Source organism: Thalia democratica, unplaced genomic scaffold (assembly GCF_965202585.1).
Source record: "Thalia democratica unplaced genomic scaffold, ktThaDemo2.hap1.1 HAP1_SCAFFOLD_933, whole genome shotgun sequence".
Taxonomy (NCBI): domain Eukaryota; kingdom Metazoa; phylum Chordata; class Thaliacea; order Salpida; family Salpidae; genus Thalia; species Thalia democratica.
This window is the reverse complement of record NW_028139877.1, coordinates 4590-17983: the sequence shown is the minus strand read 5'-3', so window position 1 is coordinate 17983 and position 13394 is coordinate 4590. Positions and strand designations below refer to the sequence as shown.

Below are 13394 nucleotides of genomic sequence, written 5' to 3'. Positions count from 1 at the left end.
TAGTTGCAAAATTGAAAATAGTATACAAAACTAAATGCTACTTAACTGAAATCAAAATTATTTCAGGTAAAGTAAAGAATGATTATTCTATACTTATTTCGATAGTTAAATCAAGTTCATTGTTGTTAGAAGAAGGAAATATGAGTAAAGTACGCAAAGTTATCAATAAGAAACTTGAAACTCATAATGCTGCAACTTATTATCAGTTTTCTAGACTGTTCTATTTACCAAGTCTTTATAAAACAATGTTCAGATATATAGAACGTTGTTTTATTATGGTAATTGAAACTAAAAACTTTTTAGAGTTAGAAAAATATTTAGTCTTGAAAATATTTGCAAGTTCTAGTTTACAAATTGATTCAGAAGTTGAAGTTTATAATGGGGTAGATAAATGGTTAGATTACAACAATGAAGAACGTAGCAAGTTTGCAAAACAGTTGTTATTGAAAATTCGTTTTAATCTTTTATCAGAACAAGTACTAAAATATCTCCAAACTGAATATTCATGTATTTTAGGAAACATTGAGTTTGTTGAAATGTTGAATAACAGAGATAGTAAGAATGTGTCTAGTTATTTTAAAAATAATAGACACTGTAATCAAAACGAGTTTAATATTCTTATTTGTGGGGGTCGTGATAAAAGAAAAAACAAATCTGTTGACCAAGTAAAAGAAGTTTGTGGAAATAGTCTAGAAGAACTCAAGGAACCTCCTTTAATGTCAGAAAAACGACACTTTTTAAAAGTAGTTTATTTTAAAGGAGGAGCGTATGTATTTGGTGGGTTTGATCCTGAACTAAATCGTATAAGGTCAGTTGAAAAATATTCACCTGTTAGTAAAACTTGGAATTATGTTTGTGATTTACCTGATGAACGTCAATGTTTTTGTGCTTGTTCATTTATGAATAAAGTATACCTTTTTGGTGGTCATGATTGGAAGTCTGGTTATTTGAAGTCTTGTCTTGACTTTGATGCAAATAAAATAAGATGGAAAGAAGCTGCAAAATTTAATGAAGAAAAATCACTTGCAGCATGTTCAGTATTCGAAGAAAGTATTGTTGTTTCCGGTGGATATAACGGTCACGAATTAAACACAGTAGAATTATATGATGCATATAGTGATTCTTGGACACCAATGCCTAATATGATTGAAGAAAGAAGTCACCATAGCTTAGTCAGTCTTAAAAGCAAACTGTTTGCAATTGGTGGTGCAAATATAAACATGAATTATGAAGTTTTTGATAAAACTAGCAATATGTTTGTAACACTTAAAACACCCAAGTTCTATTCTCGTTATGTGACAGCTGTTTCGGTAAAGAGTAAACTATTTGTCTTTCAAAGTTGTACACAACTTGTATTATGTTATGATGTTGATAAAGATAAATGGTCAGAAGAATCATGTGAAGCTACTGAAAATATTATCTATTTTTCATCAGTTAAACTGCCTTTATATTGATAGAATAACCATGTAATAAATGTATTTTTGAAGTAAATTGTTACATCTTTATAGTTATTTTTACTTAGGAATTTAATTAAGGTACGATAAAAAGTTCAGTACTAGAATTTATGCTAAAACTGTAAAAAGTTGATGTGTTTATTAGTTTCTAAATGCTTTATAGGCTTAAAATTTGCCATTAAAATTTAAATTTATGATATACTTAAAAATGCTAAAGATGATTTATTTAATATCAAAACCAACAAGGCACTTTTGTAATTTTCTTAACATTTTCTGCACTATTATTGCAAATAATGATGCAAATAAACAATTATCTAGTTTTAAGAACGTTAGTAAGTATCAACTATATTTACTAGCTAATTTTTTAAAAAGTTAAGTATATGTAGATCTATATATTTTCAAGTTTTATAGTCAAATTCTTAGTTGCTGCTTTTAAACATTAAAATAAAAAAGTCTTTTATAGTTTCTACATCAAAGCTTTACTTTCATCAAAAGCGCTAATGCAAATATAGTAAAATGATTAATCAAAAAACCGCAACATAAACCAACGAAATTCCTTCGTGTAATTATAATAAAGTGACTTAAATAAATACATATAACTGCAACGGTACGATTGTGTTGAAGTTTAGAATAAATTAATTAAAATGAAGTTCAATTAACCTAATTGTTTTAACATATATGTCTTACATACAATATTTTTAAGCAAAAAGTTGTTATAAAGTTGTCTGATTGTAAATGTAAACTTTAGTAAAAATGTGTAGCTTATGAATTTTCTTAGCCTTTTCTTGGCAAGATTTACGTTTATGAGTAATTCATCAGCTTTCACTATGCTAAAAGAAAAAAAGAAAACTAGCTTGTTAATTATTAGCTCTAAAAAACTATAAATTTTTGATTAAAAATAGAAATATTCATAAAGATTTAATAAACAAAATTTTAATGGTAAAAAGTTATTGAATAGTAAATTCCTTTAAAGAAAAGTTTATAAAATAATAGTTTTAGTAAGTTTAGATACCTTTTTTTCCATAGCTCTAAAAATATTCAAAATATAAAAAAAAAACTAAAGTATATATGGTGTACTAATCTAAGTCTAATTAATAAGCTTATAGAATACAGTATTCAATAAATGTTAAAAGAGAAAATTTGTAACAGTTTCAATAGGATATGAAATTTTGGAATTTGAATAGTTGTGCACTTATTAAAAACACATAGCTAATAAGTCATTGGTCAAGACTTAAAACAATAAAGTATTATCTTTTAACACATCCTGAAAGTTTAAGAATTTTATACCTCATTAACTTAAAAACGTATAATTTTTCTTCGTTATCTTTTTGAAGACAAAAATTATAATTTTTAAATCAGAAACAAAAAGCTAAGTTTTTTAGTTGACTTATATATTGTTTATTAAACGACAAAAAACCTCTCAAAAAGTTTGGTCCAAGGACCTGGTGCACGACAAAACCTTTTGGTTATCGAGTCATACACCAAAACAGTTTAACGTCATTTCCAGAATTTATATTTGGTAAGTTTTATGTAAAGATGTCTTACTAACTATTTTAAAGCTTTGAAATTTAGGTAAATTCCAGTTACAATTAAAACTAAAATCTAAAATTATTAAAATCATAAACTAACCTTTGTTTAAGAAGCATACTTAAGAGTTGAGGCTTAAACGTTTTGATATAACAACAGTATTTTACTAAGTAATTAAAAATATCTAAAACAATCAGCTAAAGAACGTTCAATATGTTCGTGTTGTTTAATAAACTGAATTGACAACTAATTAATAGTTTAGTTATAATTGTACGATATTAAACTTAGATAGTAAACTGTTTTTTTTTTTAATTTCGAACTAAAACTTTTATATCTCAATTAATTTTCAATAAATAACAACTATTTTTATGTAAAAAGGCATCACGATCTACTTTCCTCCTTTCAAGGAAAAATATCATGAGAGAACTATTATAGCTTTTTTAATCACAATACGTAACTTTTTTTTAAATAAAAGTATAAAAAACAAGTTTGATTATAAAAAAACAATCAGAAGTATCCAATTTTTTGTAAGTTAAAGAAAATTTACGTTTTAAGTTTTTAAAAATTCATTAGGCTTAAAGTTTTGTTTAAAGAGCTTGTCAATGATTAATTTTTGTTTTTCTTAATAGGATCTTTGTACTCGTTTGTTTTAAATACTGACTTGCTCTTTGAGCGATGCTTAGTTACTTTTGTGAAATTGATAAGTAAATAAATATATAACTCAAATAAAAATTATTTCATTTTTGTTAGCATTTTTTGTTATAATTTCAAAAGTTTTTAATTGAGAAATAAGTGAAGCAAAATTGTTTCTCTTAGGACCTGATATAAAAATTTTAGAAATGTCTTGTAGCAACGTTTGCTTGGTTACTTAGCTTTGATTGGCCAGTTTGAATTTTCAAATTAATTACAGACTTGCTTTTGAAAATTTAAGTTGCTAAGTGATTCTACTTGTGCTCAATGTGAAAACATTTCAACCAACTTCATAGAGATGATGTTAGGTTACTTGTATGACTATGCCAACCAATATACTGAATCCATAGTCAACTTCAACAAATAGGTGAGTTAAATTTGAACATTATTTAAAACTGGTTTATATGTTTTAATAAAATAATAGTTTTAAAAAATGTATTTAGTAAACAAACCTTTATAAGTTTTTAAGTTATCAACCCCCCTTAAACATTTTACCTCAATTAAGTAACTTGAAGTATAATAAAACACAATGTATTTTTTTTGAAAAAAAACATATATTCTGTTAATTGTTGTAATCATAGATTTTAAATATCTATTAAGTTAAAATAAAATCAGTTTTACTCTTCCCATTTGTAACAAACATTTAACTACTATTTTAAGTGATTGAGATCAGGTATAGTTTATGTTTCCATTTAATACATTATTTTAATTTGAAAATCAAGTTACACATAAAAAATTAAAACCCTAATAGACAGAATTAAACTCCAGGGTGGCCATTTAATCTGGCAAGTCTGGAAATTCAAAAAAAAAACTGAAATTTTATCTAAAATCATTAAACAGGGTTGCCACTTTACCTGGAAACCTGGAAAAACCTTTAAAAACCTGGAATTTGAGAAATTTTGAAAAAAACATGGAAAAACCTGGAAATTTGATCATAAAACCTGGAAAAACCTGGAACCTTATTAATTTTAACATTATCATTAGTAAATTTCGATTTGACACAAAAAATCTATCATATAAATAAGATTTTTTTGTCATCATCAAAAATTTTTTTTATTAAAAAACACAATTAAAGTACTTCATAGTATTTTTTCAATGTTTTTATACTACTTAATGCAATTTCTTGTATAGAAATTAAGGCCATAGGGGGGTCCACTTTGTTTTTTACAACTTGATCTTATTTTGTAGAACATAATCTGAGCTATCAGACACTTTTAACCGCTTAAAAAAACTCAAAGTAACTTTTGAGATATAAGCGATCAAAGAAAAGGTGTTCAATAGGTTCCTAATGGAAGGCGAAAACTAAAAATGCAAAAAAGACTATTTCACTAAAAATCTATCTCCTCCTTCATTTTTTAAGTAATCTTTCTCAAATTTTTACAGAATGTGTATCATTAAACTTTAAAAAGATCTATTGTAGGAATTTTTTAAATTTTGAGTAAAAAAAAAATTATTGTCAAAAAACTACCCTTTTTTTTAGTTTTTTGTGGATAGAATTTTTTTTTTTCAAAATTTCAAAAATTCCAACATTCAGATTCTTCAAAATATTAAAAGGAATATTTCCTGAAAATTTGAAGTCTCTAGGTCAAAAAATGAAGGAGGAGATAGGTTTTTAGTGAATTTTTAAATTTCCGAGAAAATTGACCCTGAAAAATTTGCGGTCCATACTTTTGTATTGGAAACTTTTTACAAAAAATAAAATATCTCAAAAGTTAAATTATACTTTTGAATTCTATAAAAACAGGCTTGTAGTTTGTATTTAAAGCTTTCATATAAAAGCCAAAGTTATTTTTTGTAAAAAAAAAAGTCGGACCCCCCCCTATGGCCTTAACCTAAATCTAAAAATAAATCCAAAAATGTGTACTTTTAAAAACCTTAAAGAAATTTGGAAAACCTGGAAAAAAATTTGAAAAAACAAGTGGCAACCCTGATTAAAGTACCTGAGATCACCTGTAATTTTGAAATTAACATATAAAATAACAAATTCTGTATAAGTTGAGAATTTTATTTTTTTTAAGAAATAAGGAATTTTGTTCTTTAAAAATCTGAAGGCAAACTCAGAAAATTTTCCAATAACCAGTGGCCACCCTGTAACTCCCTAAAACTAAAGTTTTAAATTAAAGAAAAAACAATGAAATCTGTAAAACTTAAAGCTCTAGTTTCAAAGAAAGAGTTAAATAACTAATAAAATTGTAAAATAGCACTAATAGACAATCTCAAAATCACTGCTACTAGAACAAACTCTTAATCAGTTGCTCAGTTTTATAGTTAAATGATAATTTACAAAAAGAAAAAGAAGTTTATTTAGAAGAAGAGTTGTTACACACTCTGAATACTTAAGCTAGTTTGAAAATTTTTCAATCTCAAGATAGTTTATATGACTTTAAATCTACTCATTTCATAAAAGTTATGGTTTGTTTTCTACATAATAAATACCAAGTCATTTTATTAATATAGCATGTGGAAGTAAGTCTTTTTTAATAATCAGTTATTTTACAGTAAAAATCTTTGAGATATAAGTAATCAAACTTTGATAGTTTCATAGGTTCCTTTTGAGAGGTGTACACTAAAATGACAAAATGTTCTTTCACTTGAAATCTACCTCGTTTTACAATGTTGAGTAATCTTTTAAAAAATTTCCATTCTAATTTTTAAATAACTAAGAAAAGTCTATTAGAACAAACTGTAAAATTTTTAAGTAAGTTTAATTTAAAAAAAAATTTTTTGGTCATAAACTTTTGTTTAAATCAAAAAAAATCTAACACACTTTAATAATTGAAGTAAGGAACACTCTAAAAGTTTGAAGTCTCTGCTAAAAAAAAAAAAGTTAGTAAAGCTGTGAGTATTTGACAATAAAAAATTTGTTCTTCACAGGCTTGTATTGGAAAGTTTTTTATTTGAGTTGTTATATTGTTTATTGAACAACAAAAAACGCTCAAAAAGTTTGGTCTAAAAGCCTGGTGCACATACAAGCACAGGGTTGCCACTTGGTCAGGAAAAGTCAGGAAGTCAGGAAAAGTCAGGAAAAATTTTAAAAAATGACAAAAGTCAGGAAAAGTCAGGAAAAAATGAGGGGTTTTGAAAAAAAGTCAGGAAAAGTCAGGAAATTTGATAAAATTTAAAAAAAAAAGCCAGATTTTGTTATTTTAAATTTACAAAAATCCTTGTTTTCCAAAGCCTCCAAATGGTAAAAATTAATTAAAAGTCCTTTAAAGTCAGAAAAAAGTTCCAAAATTTTCCTAGAAATTGACAAAAATATTTAATTTTATTTCCAATGCCTTCATCTGGTATAAATTAAAAAAATATCCTTTATAAGCTGCAATAATTTTTTATTAACATATTAACAAGTACCCTACTTGAACAAGGGATTTTGTAAGCTTTTTAGTATTGATGGTTTTTAGCAAGGACACTTCCATAGTGAAACTGTGGTATATACACAAAAGTTTATCTAGCATAATAAGTGTTTTTTGTTTAAGTAAATAATTGAGTTTTTTATAACTAAGCATTTAGTTTAGTATTTTATGTAATAAGTTAATGTGTATACTTTACATTTATATATGTTTTCAAAATTGTTTTAATTTATAATAAAAGTTATAAGAGAGGTATATGCCAAGATGAGGTTTATTTACTATTTGTATTTTTTGTAGAGTAACTTAGGTTTTTAAAGTAAATAGGAGTAAATTTATTTGTTACAAATTTTGTACTAAATGATAAGAGGAAGTATTTTATACAACAGATATATAGTTTACTTTTTTATGTCTTTTTTTACAGGTACTTAAGTTTATTCTTTTTTAATTGATTTTTAATTCAAGGATTTTATATTAAATAGTTTGGGTAGTATTTTATTAAACTAAGTAAACAATTTATATAAGTAAAACATGTTTTAAGTAAATTTTATTACTAGATATTTAAAACTTCTAGGTTGTTTTACAACTTATATGCTAAGTCTGATTAAAGTTTACTTTTTTAGTTAGATAAATAGCTTATTACTGGTAGAGAGTAAATTTATTTTTTGTATTAAGGTGTTAGATTATAATTATTTGTACAGAAAACTATTACTTTATGTACTGGGTTTTCAAACTCTGACTAACCATTGTTTTTTTTTTAGATCAGTATTTAATAGTTTTTTTATATTTTAATTATGCCAAAGTTTACATATTCTAAAAATTTGTGTTCTTTATTTTTTAAGGTTCAAATGTAAAAATTTGTTACTTTTTTAAGATTTTAGTTGTGAAAGTTTGTTATTAATTCAAGGTTTTGATTGTAAAAGCTCCTTATATGTCGTTAGTTTATCTAGATACATTCATGCTAGTAAATGCTAAAAAGTTGTGTCTTTTTTCAGACAAGCTGTGTTTTTAAGGTAATAACACAAGTATTTTGCTGATAGAGCTGTTTATTACAAACATCAATCATACACAAATGGTTTAAGTGATGTACTGGAAGTTTGATGATAGAATTCAGCAAAAAACTGTTGTTTTTAACCTGTATTAAAATTAGATTGAAAGCTTTATATAGTTTCAAGTTTAGATTATGTATTTTAGAATAAGTTTAATTTAAGAGTTTGATTTAGAAAAGTCAGGAAAATTTTGGTAAAAAGTCAGGAAAAAGTCAGGAAATTTTTCTCAGCTTGATGAGTGGCAACCATGCAAGCACCTGGTGCACAGAGTAAACTAAATTTGAAATTGTATTTAAAATATACATATTTAGTAAAAAATACTTGATACTTTGAGATTTCCTTTAGAAACTCATATTAATTTTTGTAAAAAAATGTTTGACAATCCTCACATAAAAAAAGTTACTGACCAAGGGTAAAGGTTAGGGATAACAGTGATAGTAAAAATAAGAATAAATAAGTTAAGAGAAAAAATAAAATTCACAGTGCAAAATTTACCCTTTGTGAAAAAGTGTCTTTGTGCAATTTTATCCCCTTGTGCAAAAGTATCTTTGTGCAATTTTGACAGCTACCCCCTGATAGAGTTTGGTTTAAATTTTTTTGTCTATCCATAATATGATTTTAGTTTCTTTAGAAACCTTAAATTGTATGATTGAACAAAACAATTACCTAAGCAACATACAATTTATTTTAAAAAATTCCATCAATATTTTTCTTTAACTGATCAAACTTTCACCTTTTTATAATCAGCCACATATCTGTTTATCTAATAGAATTTAAATTTTATAACAAATATTTATGTTTAGTAAAGGTTTTAAAATTAACAAATTAATGAAGCCAAAAAATATAAAAAACTTAATAGAAATAAATCTCACAAAATCATAGTTTTAAATCCTTTAACGTTTTTAAATAAAAAATGTGTGATTGTTGTTTTTAATGTGCTTAAAAATATTATGCTGATGTGTAGAACATTATTTTCAAAACTTGTTTGAATTGCAACCGACCTAATTGTGTTAAAGCAATAGTGAGCTATGAGCGATTCAGCATTTTAGTTCCAAGAACAAAAGTTTGCTCTTATCTTAAGGTGCTTTTTTATAGTAAAAAAAAAAAGATTAAGTTTTGAGATATAATCCGTTTTGTAAACAAGTTTCAATACAAACATAAATAATAATAAAATTTCATAACCAGTTTTTTTGGAAGTATTTAAAAAAATACAAGTTTTAAACAACTAACCCCATATTTTCATAAATGTTCTTGCACTATTCTAGAACATCCTGTATAAAATAGTTTTTGTTTTATGTCAAAAAAAAGGCTTTAATATGACAATTTGTATATAATTTTACAATAACTAGACTATAAATTTTTAAAATTATTGCTCAGAAAAAGTAATTTTTGTTTAAAAAAAATATATATATTCCTAGTGTCTATTTAAGGGCATAAGGGCGGTCTACTTTGATTTTTACATGTTGATATTATTTTATAGAGCTTTATCTGAGCTATCAGACATTTTTAGCTGCTTGAAAAAATTCAAAGTAATTTTTGAGATATGAGCGATCAAAGTCTGTGACTTCAATAGGTTCCTAATCAAAGGCGCAAACTAAAAATGCAAAAAGATACCATTTCACTAAAAATCTATCTCCTCCTTCATTTTTAAGAAATCTTCTTCAAGTTTTCACAGACTGTTTATTATTAAGTTTTAAAAAAGTTGAATGTAGGAATTTTTTTAATTTTGAAAAATAAAATTTTTAACAATAAAAAACCATCTTTATATATTGTAATATTTTCAAAATTCTAACATTCAAAGTCTTTTAAATTATAAAAGGAACGTTTCCTGAAAGTTTGATGCCTCTAGCTCAAAAACTGAAGGAGAAGATAGATTTTTAGTAACTTTTTTAATTTCCAAGAAAATTAACCCCAAAACATTTGCAGTCCGTACATTGTATCAGAAATTTTTTATAAAAATTACAATGTCTCAAAAGTTGAATAAGATTTTTTAATTCTATTAAAACTGGCTTTTAGTTTGTACTTTAAGCTTCATTTAAGATCCAATTTAATTTTTAGTAAAAAAATGTTGGAACCCCCCACCTATTCCCTTATATTTACCACCATACTGTTATAACTATAGCATTAGCTGAAATTCTCTAGAAATGTATTAATTTATTTCACACCTTTGTATTGTTTTTGTCTGCAATTTCTCTTTTGTTTAAAAGTATTTGAAAACTCTCAATGAAAACAACAAAGCTGAAACCATCCGCAAAAAACTTATTTTTTTAATGAGTATTTTATAGTCTTAGAATATTTTATCTTTAAATGTGTTGCTTAAGATTGTGTTTTCTGCCAATACTTTATAACACAGTATTTTTTTATTATAGTTATTGATTTTGAATTTAATGCAAATTTATTTCACTTCCTATTAATAATTAAAAGTTTTGATAAGCCTAAATTAAAATAATATCAAATTAGATTACCAGTTATTAGGTTTTATGAAACTCAAAACCTTTTTAGTTATAAAAGGAATCTTTCCTGAAAAACTTAGGCTCCATTAAATTAAAAAGAAGATTATTTTGATTAATATTTAAGTATCAAAAATATATTTATTCTACTATGTACCTGAAAAATTTATTACAAAAAATACTTCATCTCAAAAGTTAAATAAAATGTTATATTTATATAAACTGGCATATAGTTTTCATTTTAAGCTTTCATGTGATAGCTGGTTACATGACAATTCAAATCATTAAAAAAATTAAGAGGTTGTATCTCAAAAAATAAAACATCATTAAAAAGAATAAAATAGTTTTTATAGATTTAATTAATAAGAATCTGATAGCAAAGCAAAACTTACAATATAATATTTATTCAAAAACTACTGAAAATTAGTATATATAAAACTTATTTAACCCATATTTCAAAGAATAACAAAATTTCTGCATAAAAATTTCTTGTATGTAATTATTAAAGTTACTATTTTTTGAGATATGGTCTGTTAAATAACTTTAGGAACTTAAATAGTTGTGCAGCCTTAATAACCATTATTAAATAGTCTTAAAATTTCCTTACCACCCCCACAACCCTTAACTATATATATATTTTTTAATCTGACACAAAAAAACATTTATTTTCATTAACCAATTAACAGAACCCTCTTCGTTGATTGGAAGTACAGATGGGCTTATCTTTGTGGACATTGGAGACAAGCAGCTATCATCAACCAAGTAGCCACATCCAAGTTCGTGTTGAGTACGCTGGAGTGTGGAGTACGCTAGAGGAGTGACAATCTACAACAATCATGTTGAACAAGTGCTAAGATGAGAACCACTTCAAATTAATATTTAAGTTTTGTTTGTTTTTACAGCAAGAAGCTCTAACCTTTTATTTGAGTAAATTTAAAGTTATTTTGTATGATTACTAGTACATAGTTGAAGTAAAAATTATTAATTTCCCCTCTTAATAATTTTAAAATGATAGAAATTTACTATATAATAAATTCTACTAAATAATTTTGACTAATATAATTTTGATTAAAATTATTTTAATGATATTAGAATTTAGATAATGTGTAATTTAATACATATTTTTTTGTAACTATTTTTTACTGACCTATAAAATTTAAACCACAAGTACACATGGTGATAGTGTTAACACCTCATTTTTATGTATAAATCAAACAGCTTTTTTATGTCTCTTTTGTGGTATACTTTAAAAGGGAAGTATAACAAATTTTAGGTTCAGAGTATAAGGTTGAAATGTTTCAAAAAATCTTAATATGTAAATAATCATCATAAATTTCAATTCCCTTTCACAGATATCATTTAAAATACTTTCCTGTATATAAGTGATAAAAGTTATTAAGTTTTGCTTATTATATTTTAGAATAGATCTATAATAATTTGTTTCTCTCATCTCCTGTAAAATATTTAACCTTGTCAGCTGTAAAATCTAAGATCTTCTGATTGACTTAAATGAAATTTCTCATAATTATGAATTTTAATTAATAAAACTTACTTTTTGTTTTACTTGTTATATATTTAAGTAAGGTGGTTTAGAAGTAACGGTAAAAATTAAAATTTTGGGTAAAATACATAGGGGTAAGATTTTAGACGTCAATTATGTACTGATGTATTATCACCTTATTTCATTTGCATAATAATGTATAAAAAATACTCAAAACCTTACCACTAAAGCCGACCCGTTAAAGTCTGTAAATTATGTATAACGTTTTAATATCTTTCTTAGAATAGCAAACAACTTCTTTATTACATTTTATAAATAAATGCTCATGTTTAAAATTGTTTTAAACAAAACTGACACTATTTAACCCATTATATTTTATCATATGACACTTAAACCTTGAAACATATTTGTTTAAAACAATTTTGAACATGGGTAATTTCTTATAAAATGCAAACGAGAAGTTGTTTGCTGTTCTAAATGTAACTTAAAACATTTTAGTTAAAATTTCGTACAAAATTTACAGTATTGACTCATAAAACTATTATATAAAACAAACATTAGTGAGCAATTCAATTTCTAAAACTTATCTTGAAGTGAAAATTTCGTATACTCTTTAAACTTGATTAAATTTACTATTTAAATAAATTGTTAACTAAAGTATTTATTTATCTTACACATTTATTAGAAACATTCTTTGAATGTTTAAGTGTTTTGTTTGAAAATAAATTCTTTAGAAAATATATTGGTTTAAGGCCATAAGTAGGGTCTTTTTTTACAAAACTAGCATTAGTTTTTATTTAAATGCTTAAAGTAGAAACTATAAGTCGGTTTTTAACTAATATACAAAAACTATTTAGCGATCAGAAACTTTTTAGCCATTACTGACAAACATTACTGTACAAGAAACTTAAGACTTTTAATATTTTAAGGCCATGGTGGTCATCCTGTATTTCAAGTTGATCTTTGTAGATTTTTATGTTATCAATAAAAACTTTTTAGTGCTTAACAAGACTCAAAGAAATTTTCGAAGTATAGTAGATCTTGTAATAAGTCTCTCAGGATATTTTTTTAAGTTTGCGCATTTTATTAATAACCTATTAAAATAACAAACATTAATCTCGAAAGTTTCTTTGAGTTCTGTTAGCACTAAAAAGTTTTTATTGATAAGATAAAAATCTACAAAAGATCAACTTGAAATACAAGATGACCACCATGGCCTCAAATATTAATTCCTAAGTTTCTTGTACAGTAATGTTGTCAATATCATTTAAATTGAATAACATCATAATAAGCTATCAAAAATCATAATATATTATCAAAATCTGCTATTGTTGAAGCTTTGTATTATCAAGTATAATAAAATAAATTAAATTTTA

The 13394-nt window shown here is 24.9% G+C and overlaps 1 protein-coding gene across 1 annotated transcript; it reads left to right on the top strand.

Annotated features, from left to right (window-relative positions):
* Window positions 1-899: 899 nt before the first annotated feature.
* LOC145847466 (kelch repeat and BTB domain-containing protein F47D12.7-like) lies at window positions 900-11330 on the top strand. Its single transcript, XM_082953607.1, has 2 exons — window positions 900-1255; window positions 11204-11330. The coding sequence occupies exons 1-2, from the start codon at window positions 900-902 to the stop codon at window positions 11328-11330; spliced, it is 483 nt and encodes a 160-aa protein (XP_082809733.1).
* Window positions 11331-13394: the final 2064 nt, after the last annotated feature.

What these genes read in the sequence shown, in the direction of transcription:
- LOC145847466 (XM_082953607.1), top strand. Translation starts at nt 900, where the DNA reads ATGAATAAAGTATACCTTTTTGGTGGTCATGATTGGAAGTCTGGTTAT. An exon ending in TTTGATAAAACTAGCAATAT is followed by an intron (nt 1,256 to 11,203) that starts GTTTGTAACACT and finishes ACCAATTAACAG; the next exon opens with AACCCTCTTCGTTGATTGGA.